Source organism: Cottoperca gobio, chromosome 15, assembly GCF_900634415.1.
Source record: "Cottoperca gobio chromosome 15, fCotGob3.1, whole genome shotgun sequence".
Lineage (NCBI taxonomy): Eukaryota > Metazoa > Chordata > Actinopteri > Perciformes > Bovichtidae > Cottoperca > Cottoperca gobio.
In genome coordinates, this window is record NC_041369.1 from 19,224,912 (window position 1) to 19,252,673 (window position 27,762).

At 42.2% G+C, this 27,762-nt stretch overlaps 1 protein-coding gene across 1 annotated transcript in view; it reads left to right on the plus strand.

Annotated features, from left to right (window-relative positions):
* Positions 1–26,825, plus strand: part of camkmt (calmodulin-lysine N-methyltransferase) — a 92,163-nt gene extending 65,338 nt beyond the window's left edge. The window contains exons 7-12 of the mRNA XM_029449477.1: positions 2,175–2,238; positions 5,207–5,273; positions 6,921–6,995; positions 14,110–14,173; positions 16,312–16,443; positions 23,697–26,825. Coding sequence (XP_029305337.1) covers positions 2,175–2,238; positions 5,207–5,273; positions 6,921–6,995; positions 14,110–14,173; positions 16,312–16,443; positions 23,697–23,795 — 501 coding nt within the window. The 3' untranslated portion in view covers positions 23,796–26,825. The remainder of the gene's footprint in view (positions 1–2,174; positions 2,239–5,206; positions 5,274–6,920; positions 6,996–14,109; positions 14,174–16,311; positions 16,444–23,696) is intronic.
* The last annotated feature ends 937 nt before the right edge of the window (positions 26,826–27,762 follow it).

Genomic DNA, 27,762 nt, shown 5'->3' on the forward strand with positions numbered 1-27,762 from the left:
ATCCATCAGACCACCTGAGCTGTGACTCCTAGCTCTATGAACTAGGTTGGGTGTTAAAAGCTGTCCTGTATTGACACAAGACACACACCCACACACACACACAGACACACACTGACACACTCAGATATACCGCAGTCTTAGCCATAGGGTTTATTAGCCAGGGTCTTAAGGGCCTCTCCACATAGCAGGCGTCAGTGTCCCATCGATCTGCTAGATGCCATTCTGTGTCGTGCATGTGTGTGTATGTATGTGTGTGTGTAGGTGTGAGTGTGAGAAAGCCTGTTTTTTATCTCTTGCCAGTCAATACACCATGTTTTGACATTGGTGGCTTGAGATGGAATCCTTCCTTCACACCTCTCCTTCTCCTCATCCGTCACTGACACCACATTCAACTTTTTTCTTCTTCTCCGTTGTGTGTGTGTGTGTGTGTGTGTGTGTGTGTGTGTGTGTGAGAACAGCTCATTCATTATTCCTTTTAGTTGTTGCATTTCTTCCCTCCCTTCCACCCGGTCTTTTGTTATTCATTCACCTTCTTCCCTAATTGTTTTTGTTTAGTTTTGTTCTGTACCACTTCTTTTCAATCCCCCTTTCCTTACTTACACATCCTGCAGCGGTGTCCTGTTAAACTGCTCTCGAGGTTTCAGGATATGCTGTCGATGTGCACCAACCCATCACAGGAAGCATCCTGTTACCTCGCCACATGCAATCAAATGAAGATATAACTTCATATTCGTAGCCTCAACCCCAAAATAGCTTAAATGAAGCTTCTCTTGGCAGACTCGAAGCCCATGTCCCTTTCTGAGTCCTGGTTAACCCCCTCTGTCCCTGGCTGTCTAGAAGCCTTTAAAGCAACGACCTCTCTATCATGAGTTGAGCGTGACGTGGCTCTCAGGACGGTAATGTTGCTCCATCACTTGTGTCCAGACTGAAATAGCTCAACAACTATTGGATGGAGTGTTTTTACAGCTATGTGTGGTCTTCAGAGCAAGACTCCTAATATCTTTGTTCATCTCGTAACCACTTTGCGCCACCAGCAGCAGGTCAAGAAGCAGTGCATTTGATAGAGCCTGACTCTGCATGTGTGTGTGTGGTGATGATGGAGGGTGGAGGGTCGTTGCAGCGTTAGGCTCTTGATCTTTCAGCTGGATGCTCTGGTTCAGCCTGGAGGTCCCTTCCTCCATTTAAGCAGATGGTGGGACGCACAGCACTCAGTGAACCCCTCACACACCCTGCAGGGCCTTAACATGTGTGTGTGTGTGTGTGTGTGTGTCTCTGTGTATTCATGTGGGTCAACGCATGCATGTGTGTGCTCTGTTCTGTTTTAGAAATGTTCATACACTTGATATGCCACAATCATGTATTTTTCATATGCCACACGAGTCCAGATTACATTGAATCAGCCGTGTAGGGTTTGTGTGCATACCAACACAATAGCCACTTGCACCCATGTGTATATTCACACACACACACACACACACACGCCTAACAGAAATTGACAGCCTGACACACACTTTCTGATATGAAAAAAGCATCTGCTAAGAAAAGAGACTGTGAAATGATGAGGTTATAGTAAAGCACACACCTCTCTATCTATATCTCCCTCACACGGAGACACAGCGCAGCACAAAGCTTTCTAGCCATTCTCCCGTCTCGCTCCCTCTCCCTCTCTTTCTCTTCGTCTCTCACTGACTGCACCGCAAAGTTATATGAAGGGCATCAGGCAGGCCCGGCGAGCCGAGTGCAGAGTGACAGCGGCGAACGGAGTGATGGCTCGGCCCGATAAACACCCAGCGTCAAATGAAAAGGCTCTGCGCTTGCCATCATCCCCTGTCACAATGCAATTACTGAACAGAGTGATAGCAAGATAGCAGCCCCCACCGCTAGCCACAATGATAAAAGTATTGACTGATTTGATTGAATGATTAAAATAATGCAGACATAAAAATGGGGTGAAGATAGAGAGGGAAATGGCAGGGAGGAGAGGGAGCAATAGAGGGAGAGGATGGGGCGGGCCGGGCTGCCAAGAGTGAAGCTTTGTAGATATGGTTATGTCATTATTGTGTGTGTGTGTGTGTGTGTGTGTGTGTGTTCAGATGCTTGCTTCATCTAAGGGTGCTTTTGGTTTTGTTCTTTTGTTCTCTGTTGTTTCATTTCTCTGTCTCTCTGTCTCTCAGGTTGCCATTTGTGCTGACGTGAAGGAAGTTCTGCTATCAGATGGGAACGAGAAGTCCATTCAGAGTATCCTTTCATCGTCCTCTCTCCTCCTCGTTTTGTCTATCTCTCGGTATCGGCCTCGTTTCCTACTGCTCACATTTATTTATATGCATTCACACATTTACATAATAAAGAATACATGTGAAAAAATTAATTTCATATTAGATTTTTATGTATAATGTCATTTAACTTGATCAGTTGATATTACATGTGAAATTAATACAATTAAGATTCAGGCACATGTAGTTTTGGGACCATCCCATGAAATATAATAATGTAAGATTTCACATATAAATAAACAGTACAACCTTAATGATGGTAGGATTTACTGCAGGACTAGGTTTACTTAATGAACTGGCAATATATATATATATTTTATATATATATATATATACACCAATAGAAGAATTGCGAACCCTTAAGTAGTAATAGTAGTGCTTAATTAGTCATAAATCATTGAGCCCGCTGTTATTGTCTAGTAAGCCATTATTATTGCTCATCAATTCTGCTAGTATTTAAATCTCTTCCACGCTTGATCAAAATTAATTTCTTAAGTGATATTTTTCCCAGTGGTTCTGCTGTCGCCGTGTCTCTTTTAGACAGTATCATAAACAAAGAGTAGACCGTGCGCTTGTAACCTTGCCGTTTCATCCTTGAAGTGTGAGATTTTGCTTGGATTGAAGGAAGAATAGCCTCTTCCATTCACCTCTTTTATCTTTAGGCAGAAGCAGCAGATGGGGGCACCCACAGTGACAAATACCCAGCACTCGCGCTCAACATGGCATCTACCAATCCTGGCTGCCCACAATGCCACGTTAAGAGCACAGTAATTGCCATGCTGTCAGATTTAGTTTGAGACTTCTTCTAATGCTAAGGCTAGAGTCAGGGCTTGATGAGTGTTTTAGAAACGGGAACAATCAAGGTTTGTTTAAAATGTCTTTGTGTGGTTAAGGTTTAGGCCTATAATTAAGTTTTTTAGGACAATTCTTTAGGTGAGATTTTTTTTTGTTCTTTGAGTGGGTTATTGATCAACTCCTGTCAGCCTGCAAACCATCTCGCTCTTCTTTTCTACCCATGTTACACCTCTCCCTGTCTGATCGCCTTTGTCGCCTCTTGTTTTCATCACTCTTGTCCTTTTTCTCCTATCCTCCTAGATCTTTGCTTTATTCGCTCAACAAACTTAACTCTGACTAAGCAGTTTTTTTCATAAAAGAGGAAATATAAATACACATTTCTTCCCAATTGATCGTCATGGCACTTCCATATTTAGCTCTGCTTACAATATCTCTGTCTCATCCGGCTACAATGCTGCTTTACCGATCACAATAAGAGCAAACAATAACATTACGGAGCCTGTAAAACACACACACGCACACTTGGAAACACAAACAATACACCATTGACCGACAGCTTTGTTTCATAGAACAAACACACACGGAGAATTGTAAGTGAAATCATAGCGAGAATGGATCGAACACACACAGAAAGAGAGAGCGAGGGTTGAGAAAGAAACGATAATTTGTTCTGGGCTCAGCCAAATTGTCCCTTTCACACACTGCATACACTGTGTGACATTTCCTCTCGCTGAGGAAGCTGCTGGTCTTTGCCTTGTGCTAATTCCCACTGTTTGTCTCGCATGCCCTTATTGTGCGGCCAGCGCTACAATAGAAAGAGATAGTGGGTTGTGATACGGCTTAGTTTTATACACTGAAATAGATGAGAAGATAAGCGGGGAAAGTTGTGAATAGACGACATTTAGATATATCTTCAGTGGTGAATAGAGTTTCCCCTTTACTTAGAAGTTGTTGACCTCATTCATAGTGCAAGAAACGCACACACACACACACACACACACACACACCCACCAGAGAGAGGAGACACTCTGCTGGTGTGACCTTGAATACTCGTGTTGAAAATCAATTGAAATGTTCCATTAAGAATGATTGATGCATGTCATTGGCTGCAACTTGTCTACCTCAAGTGATGGGAGCAAATATTCCTCCACTTTAATGTTCAATAATACTCTAATCTCTCTCTCTCTTTCACTTTCTCCTCTTGATTTCTGCGTTGTGTGTGTGTGTGTGTTGTGTGTTTGTGCATGTGCTGACCTCTCCCCCAGTGGTGTGCTGGTGATGAGATTACAGTAAGCTGCTCTGCTCTTCGCCCTGTCATCCCTATGCATAATACACTGATGCACAGGTGTCCAGTGTGTGTTGTGCGCTTATGCTTATGTACTGTATGTGTGCTTGTATCCTACATATTATTGTGTATCTGTGTCTGGGAGGTCTCTTTGATTTTTCGATCAGCTCCCCAGCTATCAATCCACCCATCAACTTATCGTGCATTCCTCTCTCTCTCTCTCTCTCTCGTTCTTTGTCTTTGTCGATTGGATTTGTCTCAGCTTTAAAGACAAGGAAATCCTAATTGAATTGCTTTGCAACTCCACAAACCAGTGTATTACGATACAACTTGACATCAATCGCCTTTGTGTGCGTTCATCTGCGCGAAGATCATCCCTGCTCACTCATGCTCTCTCTACGTGGGTGTCTACCATATGTGTCTTTTGCCTGAAGAGGGTCTTGATGTAGCTCTTTTGCACCGTGACACACACCACTCGAAAAATCTCAAAACCAAATATGTTTTGACGGAAGAGTCGGCAGTTTGAATCTCCTGATTGATGAGGGAACTGTTGGCAGTAGAGGTAGATGAGCGATGATCTGTCGTCCGCCCTAAGATCCACGTGTTTCTGTTCCAAACATGCCATGGTTCACACGAAGAGTTTTACATATTTGGATTTGCAAAAAGATTAATAGAATGAGGTCTATTAAATCTACTCGCACACTGCGTAGAGTTGTATGCAAACTATTCCAATGGCCTGAGAGTATTCAGTACATACATTTTAAACAATGATTTGTATCTACTGTACATATGCATATGTACTGAATGCAAATGTAACGCGTGTGTCTATGAATCCTTGACCCTGGCATGTCAGATGTTCGAAAGCTGGCCGAGAGAAACAGGCAAGCTGGAAAGTTTGGGTCCACACAGGTATCTGCCAGGTGAGACACATTTCTTATCTCTTTATCTTTCTTATATATGTTTCCCATGTTAGATACCTGAACCTAATCATCAGCCTAACATCAAGTCCTGAGATTTTCACATGATAAACAGGGGAAACGCTTTTGGTCTGATATCTGTAAGTGACACATTGTTCTCCCCTTGTGTCGTATCTTTCTATGCATCGTCAACTTAAAAGGGATCAAATCAGATTTGTATCTTTATTTTTTTAATCTGTAGATCTTTATCTACGTGTCGATTTTATGCATTTTCCATTTTCATGTCTTCAACTTTGAAAAACGAACAACAAACATCCCTTGTTAGCTACCTACTGAGTCATCCAAGCAAAATGATTCCCTTTGATAGAGATCCAGAAACCATCAAGAGATCTTTCCACTACACACACACACACACACACACACACACACACACACACACACACACACACACACACACACACCTCATATGCAAGGACAGGCTAAAACGTATTTAATTGTTGTCCCTGTCGTAAAAAGAAAAGGCATTTTACCATTGACTGGCTCTTTTGCTCCTGTACCTCGTTCCCTCTTTCTCTCTCCATTTCTCCCTCCTGCACATATTTACATGAGTGGAAGATGGAGTGAAAAAGTAAACGTATAATTAGGCTACATTACTTTGATTGTTTTCTTTTCAGATTATGCCTGCTGTCATCGTCGCGCCACAAGAGAGGGCAAAGGGCACAATGCAATTGGACAAGGGGAGGGAGAGGGAGGGGCATGTTGCGTCGATGGTGTGTGCACATGCATGCATGCGTGTTTGTGCGCGCGCGTCGGGACCTCCTGCCGTGAATCGAGATTGTGTTTCTAGCGGGGCCTAATGTTTTGTTTACTGAGTGTTAATAATGCCTAATTAATAATCCCCCACTCTGCCTAACAGTCTGAGAGAGGGGGGGGGGGGGGAACATGGTGTGGAAAAAGAGGAGAAAGCTTTGAAAAGTACCCAGCATCAGCACATCCCTTACACTATCTGGAGCAACCAAATTATAGCCAAAGCAAATCACAATAATCACTGGTAATCTACTACCAAAAGTAAACTTCAATGGCGCATACCATGTGGCGGAGTGTCTGAGCGCCGCGAGTGGCCACTAACTGAGGACGACATTAAGGAAATACAGACTGGGGGACAATAATCCAGCCACAGACAAACCTGGCAACCCAGAGAAGACAAGACGTAGAGACCGAGCAACACGTCCTGAAAAACTGATATTGCTGAAGCACCAAAATATGTCGGAGCTTGAGGGAAAACCAACACAAAAAACATATGAAACTAAGCTCAAAGTCTGCCCCCCCCCCCCTGTGCTGAACAGCAACATGCATGTTCTGTGTGTCCGTCACATGATATTTGTGTCGAGAGTCGTGTCAGAAGCTCCGTCTCTTTACCTGACGGATGACATGTCTTCCCTCCCCGACACTTTCTCCAAGTCGCTGCTGAAGCAGTAAAACAGTGGGTGTCAGAGAGAGCAGCATCAGGGTGTTGGGAAGGAGAGAAGAGAAGCGGTGAAAGACAAACTGCCTTCGCTCGCTGTGCGCTTTGTCGAAACGCCTGCTTTCTTCTGTAAACAGCTCTGCCAATACTAAACTTTGCTGTTTGTTTCATGTGTGTGCTTTCAGGGCGGTGAGGTGGGACTGTGAGTCAGACATTTCAGCACTAGAGGGTCACTTTGACATTGTCATGTGTGCAGACTGGTAGGTTGACACACACACACACACACACACACACACAGGCATACACACATTTATCTCACAGTGTGCGTTCATGGCATTAATTTTCACTTTTGCATGACAGTTCTTGCATGGCCCCCTACCAGCGCCTGGACCTTCCCCTGCCTTGTCCACACACACACACACACACACACACACACACACACACACACACACACACACACACACGTAAGCTCAGATGCCCGTCTGCCTCCATTTTACACCAAATTGCCTCATTTTCATGCTTGGTGTCCCTGCAAATGGATGACTTAGGCAAATTGCAAATAATTGCACCTTGACAAGGAAGGAGACGCAGTAAGATAAAGAAAGAGTTGAGGGCTGATAGAGGGAGGAGTAGAAATGGAGATGGAAATGGGGAGAAAGAGCAACGTAAACATAACAATTAGCCTATCGTTCATTGAAATGTAGATCTTGTGGCCAATTGAGAATAACATCTTTATTATCGCTCAATTGTGCCGTGTTGGGTGCATTCATCGGGACTTGTACTGTACCCCACACCGTGACATCCTCGGAACAAACATGGAGAATGGAAAGAATGATCCGTGAGAGCAACTGAGAGTTTGCATTGCTTTAAAACGTGGATCCCTTCTTTTAACTCTCTTTGTGCCAAACCAAAAGAAGGGACACACAGACACACCACACAGACAGACAGACAGACAGACACACAGACACACAGACACACAGACAGACACACAGACACACAGACACACAGACAGACAGACAGACAGACAGACACACACACACATACACACACACACACACACACACACACAGGTCGGTAGCCTGAGCTCAGACTCAACACAAACATAGAATAAAAAATACAAACATAAAAAAAAGAGAATTGTGCAGTTTTGTTTTGTTTTGGGGGGGGGGGGGGGTCCTGCCGGGGTACTCCAATGTTGTAATCCAGACAGATATTAGTAAACCAAAGGGCCGGCATGTTCTGTGCTTGTAGAAGAAAAACCTCAGGTGTGGGAGGACTTCGTGCATGACATAAAGACGGATTTTAATCAGGCTTTTAACAAGCTTCACACAAACCTTCAGATGACTCTGGACGGAGATGCAGGGGCTTGTTCAGAGTGTTTCAGCAGGAGAGAAGTGCTGACCTTACCTGGTATTGTCAGACGATGAAAGCAACACTTTGAGGAACCTTACCCGAGCAGGGATGGATGAGATTCACCCTGAGATGCTTATAGCAAATGCATTTACGTCCGTTTACCAACACACCTGCACACTGACACACAGACACACACGCTGAGAAGATGGACATGTTGTTGGTTGACGCGAAAGTACTTGACTATTTTGCAGCTTCACAAACACTGAACAAATGTAGCTTGTGAACAGTACGTGTGTATCTATCTGCACGAGTGTGTGCATGTGTGCTAAGTGCAGCATTAGCAAACGCCGTTATCATTATTCTAATGTCACGGTCATTACAGGTAATAGTCAGGTACTGCACCCAGAGAGAGAAAGAGAGCCGGCAGCTAATAGAGGATATTTTACAGCGGACTAGTGTGTATGAACATGTGTGTATGAACATGTGTGTACGACAGATAAAAGCAGATAGTGTGAGAACAGAGTAAATTGCATGTGAATTTTTGATATCGCAGGTTCTTTAGATTTTGCATTTGTGTGTGTGTGTGTGCGTGTGCGTGTGTGCGGTGTTTGTGCTGCAAGATGTTTTTCCTCTGTGGTGCCGTTTCTATGTGAGTGAGGGAGTGTGTGATAATTGCAGTGGTGGTGGTTGAAGAGTGATGGCTGACCGATTAACGGGCTCATCGTGGTGATGATCACCTGCGAAAAGGTCAACAACGCGGCTTCCACTCGGATTAATTATAGCTCCCACCGGTTGCAGCGGAACCACCGCGGAGAAGCGAGTGGAGGGGAGCAGAGGAGAGGAGGGGAGCAAGGCAAGGAGAAGAGTTGTGCGTAACGTTGTGTACGAGCAGTCCATTATGTGATCACTTATTTGGATATCCTGCCTAGTTCTGAAAAGGGAGTATTATGCTAAAGCAGAAACGGTCGAGTCGTGGAAGTGGATCTTGCCGTTAGAAATGTTATTTGAAGGTTTGTTAAAGTGTGAATCAGGTACCGCTCACTGCTTCTCTGTGTGGTGTCATAACAAGGTCTGAATCATGGCTTAGTCACCGCTTGATGTAGTTTCTGGATATTTAATGTCAAGGCCAGCTACACAATAGCTGTTGATTAGAAATAGTTCTACACTTGGTCTATTACTTTGGCTGAAAACGAATACCTCGTGGGGGAAGAAATTTTTACCAGTGGCCTTCATATCTATATAAATACAGTAGCCGCACCAATTTGTCACAGAATATAGGAAAATAGCCCACCACTGTCATTCTACGGTAAGGCACCCACTTTGTGTAAATATTTCATCTTACTCTCAAAATACACGTCTTGTTCTTCCTGCTCTGTTCCTTGACCTGTCTAAGCAAATAGAGCTTAAGACACATTTCCACCTCATGGAACAAACTAAAAAGTGCGGTAGAGTATGAAGTCGAGCTGTGAAGGATGATAGAAAGAAGATGATGGGGGGGGGGGGGGGGCGGGGGGGTGATGAAAGGTTAAAGGAGAAATCATAGAAACGAAGGACAAAACCAGGGAAGGGAAGGGTTACGTTCAGTTGCTGGAAAACGTGTTTTTGCTTTATTGTTACTTCTCTTGCATGTTTGACCTTCACTGTGCAGAGTTTGACACCAGAGAAGAGTCTCTGCGCTCGCCTTAAATCTTAGTTGAACATGTTTACATACGAACAGGATTCTGTCAACTAGTGGATAGTTGGAGCCAATCATTATCCAATATGCAACTTGAAACCGCCAGTGCAAATGCACCAACATTTACATATACAACAAAATGTGTGATTTCATTACAATGAAAGGAGATATGACAACATCTAAGTGATTCACAGAGAGAGAGACGAGAAATAGTGGTGTGTGTGTGTGTGTGTGTGCGTGTGTGTGTGTGTGTGTGTGTGTGAGAGAGAGAGACAGGGATTCCTGCAGTGGGCATGTGGGTGGCAGAGGATCCTTGGCTGGGATGTTGGCATGTCTGCTTTCTCCAAAAGCTGTCCATGTGTGAGCACAGAGATAAAGCCTTGTTTATGTGCGTGTGAGTTTGTGCGTGTGTATTGTATCCATTTTCTGTCATTTGCTTCTTCTGTATATTTACAATTGCACTTTTTCTGCACACGCACTTCTTTGTGTGTTTCACTTAAGAGCAGATGAGATCAGGAACTTTGCACTGCTGGTACATACACGCACAGACACTGTTGTTACAAATGAAGTCAATATTATAATGTCAAATAAATCATTGCGTCAAGTTATTTAATTCTTTATTTTACTTCTTGTCTCTGTGTGTGTGTGTGTGTGTGTGTGTGTGTGTGTGTGTGTGTGTGTGTGTGTGTGTGTGTGTGTGTGTGTGTGTTATTTAAAATGCAGCTCTGATTCTTAGATGCAACTTTGTCTCTTTCTTCTCTTTTATTTGTTTCCATCATATCCTTTTCTTCTAAACTGCGTTCATTTTATTTATCTAATATCTAATTGTCTACAGCAGCACCACTTAAGCACAATTAAATTATTCAAATAAATTAAAAAAGACAACAATTTGTGTTACCAGCGCTTAATTGTGTCTGTAATAAATATTTGATCAGCATAACTTCAGATCTCATTCAGGTAGTAGCTAAGGTTCTGATGTTTAACTATTTAGAATTGTAGTAATTCTGCATTTTCGTGCCAACAGAAAGCTGTAAACAGATCTCAATGGTTTGCTAATTGATTTTTAGATTCAATAACAAAAAACTAAACAAGCGGTATTGTACCACTTCAACAGAGTAATCCTTAGAGGCACACTTAGTGACTTTGCCAAGAAAAGTGTAAGGAGCTTTCTAAGAGTAACATTTAACTACACACATATATCCTTGTATACCGCTAATAGGATGAAAGAGTGAAACCAGTGCTGTGCTGCCGGATTGTTTTTAAGAGGGTCCATGTTAACACACTTACTGCATTGCACTTTATTAGCTCTATATTTTAGTGTGTGTGTTGTTTTGTTTCATTCTGTGCACACGGTCACAAGGTTGTGTTGCTGTTCCACATTTTAATTGGATTTTTCTTGTTTCGCCACATGACAGCACATGTAGTAAGAGTGCATTCATACTGAAGGGGATGAAGGTTTACTTACTTTACTTATAGCTGAAATGTTGTCTGTTCAAATCTGGAGAAAGTTTGGTTTTAGAAACTGATTTTTGACAAAGTGAGGATAGTACTTCCTCACATTTAGTTTGGCTCATTTTGGATATAAGACGGACACGTTAAGTCCTGAAACAAACTTATGATATTATAAGTACGCTATGTGCTGCACAATCTGAAATAAGTTGTAATACCTTTTTTTTAATATCCTAGTAATGCATGTAAATAAAAAAAACATGCATCTTAACCTTTACATTTCCACTTTGGAAAATAAGGCATCGATGATGTCATGTGTTTTTCACACTTGCAGCCTTGACGACATCCTGCATGTTCACATGTTTGTAGGCAGACAAATAAAGCAGCGACGCCCTCACACACACACACACACACACACACACACACACACACACACACACACACACACAGCCGTTTTGTGCCCTTTGACCTCCAGTCAGTTTTGTCTGGAGTTCACTGGGCTGTCCTGGGTGGGAGGGGTCAGCCTGAGACAATAGGTCTCTGACCGTCTGGGGGCAGCAGGAGTGAACTTAAAGGGGGAGTCCACTCAATTTGAGAGTCCATGAATTGTAAACTGACTGCATATTATTACTGCAGAGGCTTATGTTCATTTAAGTGATGATGAGCAGCATCTGTCAGCTGGTGAAGAAGTCAAAGGCAACCAACACCTGATAAAACTAACGGAACTTCAAACTATCAAAAGATGCTTTTTTTATGTGTCAGAGTGATAGAACTAGATAATAATGATAAAAAAAATGGTTAAAACCTGCATCAATAAACATAAACAGTGGTCACAAGTTTAAATGCACAGATGTACAGTATGATGGTAATGTGGCCCAGCTTTATACTGATTTCTTTCCCCCTTAAATATTTTTTCAGATGCCTTATTGTCTTTCCCTCCTAGACGGGGGAATTTTGCTTATTATTTTGTTATTTGTACCATTTTCTTTCTGTATTCCACAATTAGGCTTATTGTATGTAACATGTGTGTCTTGTTATAGCAGTAGCTGTAGTCATCCTTAAAGACAAACATGTCCTCAGCAATGACTGTGGCTCTCTTTTGTTATTTAACTGTTGCCCTCTTAATGACATGATGTCCTTCCCCTGCCCTCAGTGTGTGTGTGTGTGTGTGTGTGTGTGTGTGTGTGTGTGTGTGTGTGTGTGTGTGTGTGTGTGTGTGTGTGTGTGTTTCAGCTGTTGCCTCCACCCAGCTAGCTCACTTCCTTGTTTTCCTTACCACTCACTTTTCCCGTGAACTGATATCTGTGGCAAAATAAAACAAACACAAACCTCTCACCTTTCAAGTCAAATAAACTTTGCGCCTCTGCCTAACCTTAGAAGAATAACAAACTTCACACATACGTACACACATCCTGGTTTCAGTACGTGCTTGTAATGGTAGGGGCTGTTTTGTTATGTAGGTATAGGCAGAGATGCAGAGAGGAGATTCTGTGACGTGCACCTCTCCTTCCTCACTGGGATCAGAGGATTTTGAATGAGGGAAGGTTAGAGGCTGTGATTGGAAAGTTACGTCCAGATTGCCACTCCGCTGGCCAGTTGGGCGGATGTGCGGGATTATGTCAAATCTGCACTGTATTGTTGCATTTTAGTCAAATTACTCCAATCTCATCTGTGATAATAGGTACACACAAACAGGCGTACACACACACACACACACACACACACAGACACACACACACACACACCGTTATACTTACTTGCATAATGGATTGAAATGTCTCTTTGTGAATATAGAGACAGGTGTTACTTTGCTAGAATGATGTGTGTGTGTGTGTGTGTGTGTGTGTGTGTGTGTGTGTGTGTTGCATTTATATTTTATACCATCTATAAACTCCCCATCTAGTACCCATACTAGATTTCAAAAAGTAAATTATGTAGGGATAAACACAGGATTTATTATTATTTATTGATCCTAATTTACATAAATGACCATATAAACTTTATTGCTCTTCTGTCGTCATGCAAACACAGTGACTCAAACATGCATATGTATTGTACAAATGCTCACTGACATCTTCTACACAAATGCAAAATGAAGGCTCCTCAACATGTACACACACTCCTCCACAGATGAGCCCGATAATCTGATTAATCAATTAAACTAATTACTAAATTGTGACTTACTTGTCATCATACAGCGGCAGTATGATAGTCATAGATCACACCTGAATTATTTAAATATAGTGTTAATCATTTTGTTTGTGAAGTTGTACATATTATGAAAAAAACATGCATGCACAAATGCTCTCATGCACATGCACACAGTCTCTCCCACGCACACACACGCACACACACACACACACACACACACACATGCACGCTACACTGCAGTGGTGTTTAATGTACAATGGAACCAGTTAATTAGATTTTTATTAACATTAATTTTCTGATTTATTTTTCCTTTTGTGTGTTGTTTTTGTTTTCATATCTTCACATTAACTTCAGAGTGCACACTCCAGGTATTAATTCCACAAATTCAAGGTGCTTTTGCGCCACTTTGAAGTGTTCCAGTGAAAGTGTGTGTGTCTGCATGTGCACACACACACACACACACGCACACACACACACACGCGTGTGTTTGCTGTAGGCGATGCTATCTGAGCATGCTGGATTTTCTGATGTTCTGCATTCCTCTCGCTGCCTCGACAACAGGCTGAGTTGAATACACATGGAAACTCAAACGTAAACAAAAAGAAAGAGCATCTTACTCATGCAAATTGTTTTTCCCTTCTTCCTGTTGGTGGATTTATTTGTGAGCAAAAGCAAAATAAATAGCCTGCTGCTTTATCTGGAGCTGCTATCATACGAATGCTTTCTAACCTGACTCTCCCTCTCAGTTTGTTCCTTGACCAGTACAGAGCCAGCCTGGTCGATGCCATAAGGAGATTACTGCAACCCAACGTAAGTATGTGTGCACTGTGTATATCCCTGCTTATCCCCTTCCTCTAAATCACCACCCACTCTTCTCAATCATAATTAGGCCTCACCCAAAACCTTATACACATTAATAGTCTGACAGGATTAATATCATGTAATGCTTTAATGCTTATTATGAGCAACTTGAATGCACCGCTCTGATCTCCGTCTCGCTCTCTCTCGGCCTTCCCTTAATCATAAATCCGACGCAACTTCTCCCTTTTGGCCTCGCGATAAGACCCCACGCTGTGACAGCCAAAGCAAATGGGGGGGGGGGGGGGGACAAACGAAGCAAAAGGCTGGAAGAGATAGGGTTGAGGTTTCTATTCATCTGAGGGGAGAGGGGTGCGTTTTAAGTAAAGAGGCCACACTGGTATAGGGAATGTCTGTTTATGAAAAGGAGGTGAAAATAGCACTGGAGGGAAGGAGATAGGGAGAAGAAGAAGAAGAAGAAGAAGGAGGAGGAGGAGGACGCAGGAAGGGATGAAGGAGGGATGAAAGGGAAAGGAACTAGAATGACAAAGGTATTGAAAACAGAGATGGGAATTTGGCTAAGAAATGGTAGCAAAGACATTTCTCTCCATTTATAAAATCAACATTGATTTTTAATAGATAGTAAAACAGAAACGTGGCAGTTATGATGTTGTGTTCAGTCCTTAAAGGGTCAGTTCAACCAAATACAAACAAAATTCAACAGCAACCTGAAAGGAGTCCCTGTTTCTTGGATTAATCCAAAGACTTCACTGCGAACTGTTTTCACTAGAACTACTTTTTGACAGAAGAAGTAGTCCCCGTGAAAACTGCTGACACCAGGTTCTGTGGATAATCCAGCTCAACTGGGACACTGCTTCTGGACTGCTGCTGTATTTTTAAAAATGTCATTGTATAATACTGTCAGCACCTCAAATTAATTTCTATTAACTTCTATTTTATTGGGGTGGAAGCAGAAATCTCAAAACCAGGACACATAAAACCGAAACCTTCCACGTGGTTAGAAACCGCAATAGATAAGTGAAGAGAATATATTTAGAAAGTAGCCGAACGAACCCTTTAAAACCCAGTTCTTTATTATATTTGTTACAAACGGCAGAGGTTAAAAGCAAGACAAAAAGGATTATATTATTATTATTATTATTATCCTGCAGTGACACGCGTTTCCTCAGCTGACATTTCAGACAGTGACATGCGCAGTCACACCTACAACCCCAATATGTGTCTCGGTTGCAGTTGAATGCAGAAGCTGCTGTTGTCGACTGACAGAGATGACATCTGGCCATTGTTGTACATCTGTGTGTTAAGTCTCTCTTCATGTCTCTCTCTCTTTAATCCAGCGGAGATAATTCAGGGGCTAATATGATTTGAGTGTCGTCCATCAGACTGTCGCTGCCACAACAAGCTTTGCCAAGTATTTAATAATTTGCTAAGCTGATTAAGCAATTAACAAAGCAATTAATTCTCCCATCTAATGGCACTAATTTGTTGTTTCTGACAAAGGTGGTCCATCCGGTGGGCTGGATCCCCCTTAATCAGCTGATTAGTGCTGGGAGGGGTTGTTTGCTTGATTTTGCTGTGTTTTTAGAGAGGGGGGGGGGGGGGTGGTTTGGGGGATGCAACTGGATATACAGATGAAAAATTATCTGTCAAACGTCGTGATCCTGCTCTTTGTGTTCACTAAACATCGGTTGTGTTAACGTGTTTCATTGTGTGTGTTTGCTGTACAGGTGTGTTTGTGTGAGCGTCCCTCTTTACTCAATTTAATTAAAACAATAATAACACGATCGACATGAAATACAACCGAAAGCTGAAGGATTTCAAAGAATCTTTTGAACCTGTCGGTAATCCTCTTAGTGTTTGCGGGACGTCTGTGATGCATGTGCACGTACAAACTGTCTCTTTCTTCCATGTACACACACACACACACACACACACACACACACACACACACACGCTTGTACACGTCACACACATGAAGAAACAAGTCAAACCTACACATACATGTTCTCATTTCTATAGTCAGTCAAGCGTTATGTGAATGTGTTTGTGTGAAGCTACAAACACATAAACGTGCTGTGCCATTATAGTCACTATCCAGAAGATCTCACTGTCCTCTCGTCTTCCTTCAGGGCACGGCGTTGGTCTTTGCTCCTCTGCGAGGGGAAACTCTGAGACTGTTCTGTCAACTGGCCCAACAGGCCGGACTCAGCGCCTCTCAACACCAGCAGTATGATGCTCAGGTCTGGGATGTTCACTTAAAGGTAAGTAACAGCGTAACTCCAAAGCACGGTGTCCCCTAAAAAACAAAGCGTTTGAATTATTGTTGCTTTGTTAAGAGAGATGACTACATGGTCAAAACTGTTGCTATCAAAGTCTGCAGGCAGGGTGCTGATGGAGTGATTGCTTACCAATGTAGTAATGTGCACTCAGCTTTAATAAAGAGTGTGGGATTAGCCTGTCGTCTGAAGTTCAGAGACACTTTGTGAGACACACCGGGGCTGAAACAAGTTACCTTCACTTGGCACCGCGAGGGAGACTTTGAGAGGGAAGGAGAGAGAAGGGCAGAGAAAAGGAGTGACAGAAAGCACACGAGTAGGCCTTTTTAAAAGAAGTGGTGTCCAGCTGTTAACTCCATTACACATACAGCTACAGAAGAACAGGACAGCATCACTGGTGGGACAATTGGACAGACTGGCTATTAAAGTGCCTGTTAAAGTGGCCTCAGCGAGGACAATCTCACTCCTTTTCCCTCTTTACTCTTTGTCCTCAACTAAAGTATCACAATCACTCACACATTCTATATTTAAGGGACTCTGGACTCTTTCAAACCGCATTTAGGGGCAGCACACATTTACAGATTCAGGTTCAAGTTGTCACAGTCCACATTAGGCCTCCGCACACACAGCTCCCTGCAGTGAGAGAGCCTGTGGCCGCTGTTCTCACGTGATGCAACCACGCCGTCGGAAAGTCGAGTCCATGTCAAACACAACACCAGCCTTTGTGATCGTGTTGCAATAACGTGTTGCAACAACATGTTGCAGCGTCTGTCGCCACTTGTCCCTTAAAAACAATGTTAATACACATATACAGTTCATACACATGCATTAGCAAACGTAATGCCAACCAGGTAACCTTTCAACAAAACAACAAGGAAACTGTTGCAATCTTTGCAATATACTCTCCTATTAACCAAAGCATCTCTTCCTAACCCTAAACAAGTGTTTTAGTAGCCTTAAACCTGAAACCACGTGGGGCGCAGAACTCAAATACTTTGTTCTCTCACGTATCCACCCCAGACTTCCTGTGTGTACTGTAGAATTGTACAAGAATGCCACATTTCCTGGACTGGAAACAAAATGTTGCCAGGGAATTTAATCCAGCCAATATTTCTCTAAACTTATTTTTAGCTACGTTTCATTTCTTTTAATTTAGTACGTAACCCCTGAGGACAAAATAAAGTTTAATCTTCTGTTTGGATGCAAATGCACAGACGGTTGATTTACGAACAGGTCGGCTCAGAAGGAATGTATAGAGAGAGAATCCTTCTGATCCTTCTGAACATTCAATTTATGAGAAATGGTGTCAGATGAAACATCTTATAGAAGGTGGTGTTGGCCTCAGGTGGATTTGGGAGCACAAGAAGAGATTAAGAAAGAAACACATTTGTAACAAAAAGAATAAAATAGAGTTGACAAAAAAAATGCAAGAAAGGGGAAAAAGAAAGAAGGTCAGAGGGACAGAAAGAAAGAAGCAGCTTCAGTCAGTGTAAAGTGGATGCTCCCGCTGCCTTACATTTAAAAGAAATGCAACTTTAAAAAAGCTGCTGGAGAGAATTGATGGGGGCCTCAAGGCCACAGTATACAGTCATTGAATAATATTAATGGTTCAGCACCTCAACCGCTTGGGAAGATTGCCACTCAGAGCTATTGTAGTAATGAGAGTTGCTTGAACAGTGAAATTTAGACTGAAATTGATGTAGGATATAAAGAAAATACAAAAACACCTTGAAATGATTCTGCTGCTTCTTCTTTCTTTTCTTCGGCATGCCATGCGAGGGGACTATCGGACCATTCAGCACTCTCACTCTTGAAATGCACACTTCCATCTGCGTGACACACACACACTGTCTCACATGCACACACACACACACACACACACACACACACACACACACACAGTGGGGTCAGGTGTTGCGTGTGGATATGAGGACAAGTTGAAGTGCCCCCCTCACATCTGAAGGTGATTAAGTCTCCTCTGCTTATCTTCTGATGAACACTCTGAACAACCCCTGTGTGGGTTTTTTTTTTGAGTGTGTGTGATTGTATGTGCCTGACTGACCATTCTACACACACACACACACACACACACACACACACTCACACACACTGTGCACAGCTAGGAAACAAACTATATCACAATCCCGCACAGACCAGACATCACGCAGACCGCATATTGGCCAGACATTACACACAAACACACACACACGCCACATGATGATATCACAGTGAAACATACACTACCACTGTGCACACACACACGCACGCACGCACATCCAAATGTGCAGCTGCTACTCATTTGCACTTCAGATTAGCTTTCTTCAGCTATATTTACTTTCAGTGGGTGGACCAGAACACAAGACACAATGCGTATCAGAACCCACACCATGCGTTTTCTTTCACTGTGGCTTAAAACAATCAAAGACTAAAAGCAGGTGTATCAATTTTGAAGTGAAAATCGTTTATATTATTATTTTAATGCGTTCCTGTTAAAACGGCAGCTTAATGTTACACTACATTAAACTCTCACTGTCACTTCCTCACTCTTTGATTAGTGTTGGAACAAAAGTTTCACGTTTTGTAGTAAAATGAGTGAACACATTGTGTAATCTGCTGTAATCTAACAAACAAGGCACTAAATGATCATAACTTCTATGACATTAATGTAGCTCACACATTTGGGTTGAAATTAGTCTCAAAGACATTTTCTTTACAATATCAGTATATTACTTTATGGCACTGAACTCTGGTGTCAAGCTAGCAGCACACTCCAATCAAAATCCAAACGTGTTGAAATCTTTGCACAGCCATGCAGCGATGTCCTGTAATTGGTTGAGTTTCAACATTTGTCATTTAGGCCGAGTTTACTTCTTTTCATGCTCCCAAAGCGACTCACAAGCTCCTCCATCTGGCACAGACGCTGTTAAACAAACGTACCCCGAGTCGCTGTGAGTATACTGGCATCCCTCGCTGTGCCAGATTCGACACATGTCAGATTTGATTTTGTTTGGAATATGCTGCCTGTCTTAATGTTTGCTTTGTGTGGGGGGAAAAAGAGCGAGCAGGGAGTGTTTTTAGCAGTTCTTTACAAATCATCTCGAGACCCCCAGCTCGCTACTCTGCAGTTTCCCAAACATATACACACTTTCGCCCTCCGACACAAACGCACGCGAGGGACTGCAGACAGCAGGCCCGATGTGCAGCGGCAGTGTGTGTGCGTGTGCGTGTGTGTGTGTGTGTAAGGCTTGTGCTGGGACAGGCAGACAGGGCTAGCGCGTTATCCTCTTATCCCCACTGTTGTGGAATAGAGAGGCAAGCAGCTGGAGGGACTGCAAGCAGCCTGATAATGCCAGCGCTATTTTCTAACCCGCCATCTTAATCTTGTTACTCAAATGGTTGTGAAGAGAGAGTCATGAATTTTAATTTCTCTCAAACACACACACACACACACACACACACACACACACACACGCGCGCGCACACACACACACACACACACACACATGCAAGAGAGTGTGTGTGCACATGTGTAGATCCCCCGTCTCTCTCACATGCATAAATAGTATCCCCACTGTGTCCATGCACTCACACTCATTTCCCTGCCTCTTTCTGTCTCCCTCCTTCACTCTTTTTCTCTCTCCCCCCTCAGCTGCCTGCCTACCCCCCTCCCTCCCTCCCTCCCTCCCCGCTTTCTTTGACATATCTTCCTTCACCCTCTTCCACTCTCCCTCCTTCTGCTCCCCTCTATCTTCCCATTTCCTACATCACGACCCACTTCTCTATTTATTCAAGCCTGTCCTTCTATCCCTCACTCTACTCGTCTCTCCATCCAGCCAATCCCTCATTCTCTCTTTCCTAATCCTGCCGAGAGAGACCCCAGACATCCGGTTCATCCTTCCCTCCCTTGTCTCAGAGCCCCCCCTCTCTTTCATTTTCCACCTTGTTCACTTTCTCTTCGGTCTGAACAAGCAGGGAAAGAATAAATGGGAAATAAAGGAAGGAAGCAGAGAAATAGAGAGGCAAAATGAGAGTAAGAGAGAGAGAGAGAAACTGGGGCGAAAGTGGCAATAAAATAAATGACTTGCACTTCGGAAAGGAAAAGAAAAGAGAAAAGATTGTGGGGTCGGTGGGGTGGGGGGGGTCGCGTTGAGAGCCGATTTAGCCAGCCACCCATGAAGCTGATTAGGCAGCCTGCGATCAGGAGGAACAGCTTTGCTTGTTAAACTTTTCACCTCTGCGAGCTCTTAGCCCTCACCGCGTTAAGGCCCCCTCCCTCCCGCTCCATCCCTCCATCTATCGCTTCCTTGCTCCTTCCGCCTGGTAGAATTTGAATGTGAATGCTGGCCGTGGTCCCCATAGCTGGCTTAGCACAGGGGGCAGGCAGCTGCCCCTCCACGCCCAGCCACCCCCTGGGCCGTCTGCTCTCGCTCTCTCTGCCTCCCTCTATCTCTCTCTCTCTCTCTCTCTCTCTCTCTCTCTCTCGCGCTCTCTCTCTCGCTCTCCGGGGGTCAGAGGTTCAACCACCGGCCGATGCCTGGAGGGATGGCCACAGGAAGATAACGCACATGAAGGGCACTGGGGGAGAAAGGGAAGGACCGAGGTACAGAGGGGAGAGGCAAACACCGGCAGTTTGTTCATAGTCAGCATAAAAAAGGAGAGAAATTGGAAAAAGGTGCAACGGGGAGAGATGGTGTGAGGCAAAGGTCTCTCACTTTGTTAGGACAAGGTGTGGGAAAGGGAGTGATGAGACATGTGAGAGAGCTGCGTCACACAAACCTGTTTCCTGGATGTTGTCACATTGTGGACTATATTTACAAGAAAGGCTCTAGACCTCCACTTTCTCTGCTTCTACACCTGTTTTACTCCCAACGTCTACATCGTAACTGCTTCTGCATGTGTAATAAATGCATAATTAAGTAATAATGATAAAGTACATCTACCAGGAATGCGTTTTTACAGGATGATCACATTTCAATATGTTTAAAATGAAGCACTTTGGTCAACAGCTGTTTTAAACGTGCTCTGTGACTTGACTTAACTTTTCTGCTGGAGTCGTCTGTGTTGGCGCTACCTGCACAGACACACACTTCCCTGCTTATCACATGCATTTAGAACTGTGTGTGCAACTGTCCTGTCAACTTATTATAGTGTTATAGCGAGAGAGGGATTGTTCTCAGAGCAGAAGAAAAACTATCGACAATCTTTTAATAAATCACAATTATATCTTGTAGTCTTTTAGTTGCAGGGCTATAAGTTATAAAGTGATCTGCGTATTTGATGCTGGAGAAGCGTAGCACACGATGGTCTAACTTGTTAGGAAAGCAGCTCACAGCCAGTACTGCAGTTTGTAATGTAAGTAGGTTTGAGTTGGATGAATGGTCACTTGCATATTACTTACATGCCGCTGACGGGAGTGAATTAGGGGTCAGTGTGAGTTTCTGTTTGTTGTGAAGAAACCTTTTCACACAGTTCTCCGCTATCCTGTTCTCACCACACACATGTACACAAAGACAATCACACACACACACACACACACACACACACACACACACACACACACACACCCACCCACGTGAGGAGACCCACTAAACTCACTTTCATTAGTCTCTGATCACTCGTCCAGACGCTGGGCGAGCTGATTCGCTGGTGAATGCCCAAACTGTCCCAAGTAAGCAGCACATAGGCGTCCCACAAAGCTGTGTCTGAAAGTCAGTGTCTGTGTGTGCGGGGGTGTGTACACTTGAGCTCGAACAATTAGCACAATTAAAACAGTTAATGGATTTACAGAACTTTAATCAGCCACTTCAAATGTTCTGTTGCTAAACTTCTCAAAGTTATTTTCTGCTTTCCTGAAGGTCTGTCGTTTCTGAGTTTCTTTTCCAATCAAATAATTAATCAATATAATTGGCAGATTAATCAATAATGAAACTTAAAATGATCCACATATCACTGTGGCGCCACGTGGCTCACTAAGCTAAATCTTAATGGTGCCTCCTTAAGAACTGTATATGTGTATTTATGTGTATCCAATTGTTGTGATTTTGGGCCTATTTTCTATAAACCTACAAACTAGAATTATTAGCAATTTAGTGATGAAGGCATAAAAAACTACTATTAAGAGTCCTGCAGGGGTAATATTTCCATTTTTATTGATTTCCAGTTTTTTTTATATATCAATATTATCTGCTTTTGAGCTCTACTACTGTACATAAAGTAATGTAATATTATAATAATAATAATAATAATAATAATAATAATAATAAGCTTTATTTGTACAGCACCTTAGATTAGACATAATAAGAGCAATTACTGTACAATAATCACAGTGTTGATGTAATGAGTGTGAAGTAGCATTAAAAATAGTATAAAATAACAGAATTAAAATAGTATAAAATAACAGAATTAAAATAGTATAAATAACAGAATTAAAATAGCAGAATTAAAATAGTATAAAATAACAGAATTAAAATAGTATAAAATAACAGATTTAAAATAGCAGAATTAAAATAGTACAAAATAACAGAATTAAAATAGCAGAATTAAAATAGTATAAAATAACAGAATTAAAATAGTATAAAATAACAGATTTAAAATAGCAGAATTAAAATAGTACAAAATAACAGAATTAAAATAGCAGAATTAAATAGTATAAATAATAGAATTAAAATAGTATAAATAACAGAATTAAAATAGTATAAAATAACAGATTTAAAATAGTATAAAATAACAGAATTAAAATAGTATAAAATAGCAGAATTAAAATAGTATAAAATAACAGAATTAAAATAGTATAAAATAACAGAATTAAAATAGTATAAAATAGCAGAATTAAAATAGTATAAAATAGCAGAATTAAAATAGTATAAAATAACATTGGAGATCATGCCTCGTTTCCGTATCTGTGCCGTACTACTGTCGTTACACATGATCTTGATCTAACCTGTAAGTATGACTTGATTGACAGGGTTTTCAGATTTTAAGTTTCACAGAAAAGAACAAAAAAACAAAAAACAAATAGTTTTTGGGGCCTTTCGATCCATATTTCAAAAGTGTAAAATGTGAAAAGGTGACAGGAGTTGAGGCAATGTTGTGATTACATGGTCATGGGTCTTAAATCCCTAGGCAACCAGGACGCCCCAACATATTGAATATATTGATGAAATTGGAGAAAATGTTCTCCTTCAAACTGAAATATTGGATTAAGTGTGTGGTTATGCTTTTCATGCTGTGTTTTTCAGATGCTGATGGAGGGCAAAGACGCATACGATGAGAACATCCACTATCCTCTCCTCATCACCTTGACCAAAGGACCTCATCCTGTCAGCCACACTCAGTGAACCAAAACGAGCGAGCCCTCAGCTCGACACTCCACGAGCTTTGGATATTTGAAATGGAGTGATGCTACAGAGTCATGTCAACAATGTGAGCCACAAGGAACTAACTGAGGAGGAGGAATTGCACTGAAAGAGCAGTATTCAAATACTGTACGGTTATTTGTCTCAATATCAAGTGTTAAGTCACAGAGAGCAAAACTAAATGGGGTCAAATTTAAGACATTTTTCACAATTTTTCATACTGGCCACTGACAGGATTTATTATCAGATGATGCATGGCTTTGGACAATCTTTGAAGCGTGCATGTTTTGTAGTTTGAACAACAAAGCAGTGGGTGAGGAGGAGGATATATTCCAACCTAGTATGTTTTAACCGTCTGCCAAATGGTCTCCAAAATAGTCATACGTCATTTAATCATCGTCCCTTTAGTTAATCAGCCATCCAGGAAATGAACCACATGGCCAGCCAGTCAAGTAACCAGTTTAATTCCCTAATATGGTCGTTAATTAGTCGCTAATCCAGTCGTCATTCCAGCCAACAAGCCGACAGTTACATGGACATTTCCTGCGTCTACTACTGTAGGTGTCAGTTATTCAGTCAGTTGGCCCTCTTTAACCTGTCAGTATTAACCTATGCCACTGTGTTTCTGCCCCCAGCATGAAGGCCAGCTCTAATTCATTAACTATCACAGACTGTGGAGCAGCTCACAGTTTCCTTTGTGTTTCCATTATTTCTCTTTTTTCCCTTCTTCCCCCGCATTAATTTCCTCTAATACAACTCATTCATCCCAGTCAGAGGTCAGTATTAAGAACTTCTTTTGTGCATTACTTACAACAGTACATTAACATATTAAGAGACGTTCATACTAAGGAGCAATTCTCGCCGCCCTGGAGCTACAGCTCGCTAAAAGTACACTGAAATACATCACATTGCTATTTAATTTGACACGGCTCTGTTTGTGTTGTCATCTGTTTTGAACCGTTCAACAGGCTTTAACTCCCGACTCCCGCTTTTAAGTTTTAAACTGCCACTGGTGAAGGTCCAACATTGTGTCACACACACACACACACACACACACACACACACACACACATATCAAGCCTCGTTGTGTCTGCTATCATGACTCAAACATATCCAGTGACAGAAGTGGAGCTACGTCACTTCACTCACAAACATTTAGCTCTTTAAAGTGACTTAGCAAGGCAACAATCAGATCCTTGTGGCAGCGGATCAAAACCAAACGCTCGTATTAGTGTGAACCCACCTTCAGGAAGAGAGAGAACATGCACATATGTTTTAGTGACTACTGACCCCAATACTGTGGAATATAAAGACTATGTATGATATGCTGTAGAGAGCAGGGTTTACTTTCTCCTTTTGTTTTGTAGTGCAGACCTCTCAAGGGTCTCTTCCCCCCAATGTCCACTGGGTGCAGACAGTCTGCTGCCCTTCTCGTCCCCCGTGACCACAGAATGAAGTTCATGCTTGACGGCTCTATGAAGTGCTGCATTGACTTTTAAATGTTTAATTAGTCTTTACATATATTCAGCTCAACTGTATCTGTAGTCTGCGAAGCTTTCTGCTTATATACATTATTCAGAAAGTACTTAAAAGGAAACAAAGTATCTGTTTTCGCAATGATTATAAAGACGTTTCATTTAAAACACAAAAAAGGTGTCTGCCTAACAACTTGGAATAATATTTTAAATCCATCCAGTGGACATCCGGGGGTTAGAATATGATTTTAAATTGATAAACTATGTGTAACCTTAGTTTCTTGACTGTCACACGATCTCATTGTATCTTCAAGGGCAAAACACTTTCACACATTTCAGACCAATTCCGTTTCCATATTTCTGTTGGCATTTTCTATCTTAGCACAAGTTTTACTCAGGTCTTTTTCCGTGTGTTCAGCCGTTTCTCCTTTCTCGTGGTATTAAAGAAACGCCAAGTGTCAGCGGGCCACTCGAGCCTAAAGTTGTACCTATCACTAGTAAAGTGTTTCCATATTTCACTGTGATCCATTGCTGTATACAACAGCCAAGAAGCTATGCAGTATCTCCCCGTGGCTGCTGTTTACATCCCTCATGTTGAATAAAATAATCCACCTTCAGAAATGAGAGGTATTCCCTGTGTGTGTAACTACTAAGAAAAGTAAATTAAGCCAGTTGTTATCAGTGGTCTCAATGCTTTGAGGACTTAAATTGCATTGCAAAAATGTTCCTATAGCAAAGTGTGCTTAATTACATTTTTATCTTTAATGCAGTTTGCTGTTTACCTTTTGATATCGGCGGGCTCACACACACGAATACCATCTTGACTGTGTACAGTGACTTCATCACTGTGTGCTGTTATCCACTCTGCGCTGCTGCTTCCTGCAGCATCACTGCCTCTGTTCTTGGCAAAGCCTTCACCCGATGCACTCTTGATTTGCAGTGATTTCCCCGTCGTTAGACAGTAATGTGGTCACTTCTCGTTGTGATATCGGCGCCGTGTGCGAGGACGCTTCTCACTGTGACGTCGACAGACAGTCGAGGGACCGCTGACGGTCAGTGTTATTAATAGAAGGTCATGTGCTGCAGCTGACATCATACAGGAATGCTCTATTCCAACAGTGTGTCACTGTGTTATCTATCTGTACACATGTGTCTCTGCTGGGCTATTGTTTTAATTATCAAACTGAACTTTTAGAATTGTTGCAGGCCATGTCCACAGTAATCCAGATCAACTTTAAATCGGATCTGCTTGGATCCTTCTAACAACGCTGATCTTTTTGTTGAGCATTTCACTGCATCAGGACACTATTGATGTACATCTATCATGTTTGTATTGTTTTGGGGGTTTGACACAAGAAACACAAAATTGTATTTAAGTTAAATATTTTTAATTTAGCGTGGACATGGCCTATAGTTCAGTATATTAACTTCTCTCTGCTTCACTGTTATCAATGGGTAATGAATGTTGTACTTTGCAGTCTAAGGGTGGGTGATTTGTTGTGAATGAATAAAAAATAAATACATTTTCTTCAAGAAATGTAGTTTTCTTTATTAATTAAATATGTACAAAAACACAATTTAACACATCAGTTATTGCTACAGTGTAATATCATAAATAAAACCTCTTGAAAACATCATTTAATTATTACAAATACAGTTTATCTGTCACCTTGCAGATGTCATATCATTTCTGTGATGATTAATATAATAATAAATACTTATCACATGGATCTGGTTGACAAAGCTGCTTGTGTTAAAAACATGTGTGTGTTCAATTATTAACAATGCAGAGTTAAATGTTCACAGATGTAATAAAGTTTCCTTTGGGCCCAGATCGGCTGTGGCCTGTGTTTCACACACAATGGCCTCCTGCAGGCTAAGCTGGTGCCAGACAAGGTAACACACACACACACACACACACACACACACACACACACACACACACACACATATCAAGCCCAGTCAACAGTCTACCCCTCCACAGGAAGAAAAGAGAGCGGGATAAAGGAGGGAGGGAAAGCAGTACACAGCAGCTAATCATGCAAGCTCACTCTGCTGTTTATCAGTCAGAAGGAGGGAGAGTTGGGAGAAAGGGAGGGACCGTCGAGGCCTCCTGATCTGTCTTTTGATATTTTAAAGAGGTCTGTTTTCTCCTCCCCAACACTCTGCTGGAGAGACAGAGAGAAGAGATAGAACAAGCTGCATAGAGAAAGAGAGAAAGGCTGAAAAAGACAAGAGGGCGCAGGAGGAGGAGGAGGAGGAGGGGGGAAAAATGGGACAAGACACATTGAATGGCTGGTAGGGAAAAGAGAAGTGAGGCCGCTGGAAATGAGGTGAAACTAGATCGAAACAGCGGGGAAAAAAGCTTCAGCCGTGAAAGAAAAGACAAGCTGACTGAGAGACTGAGATTGACTGGCCGAGTGAGTGATCGAACAGAGAAAAAGAGAGAGACAGAGTGCTCCCGGCTCGACACA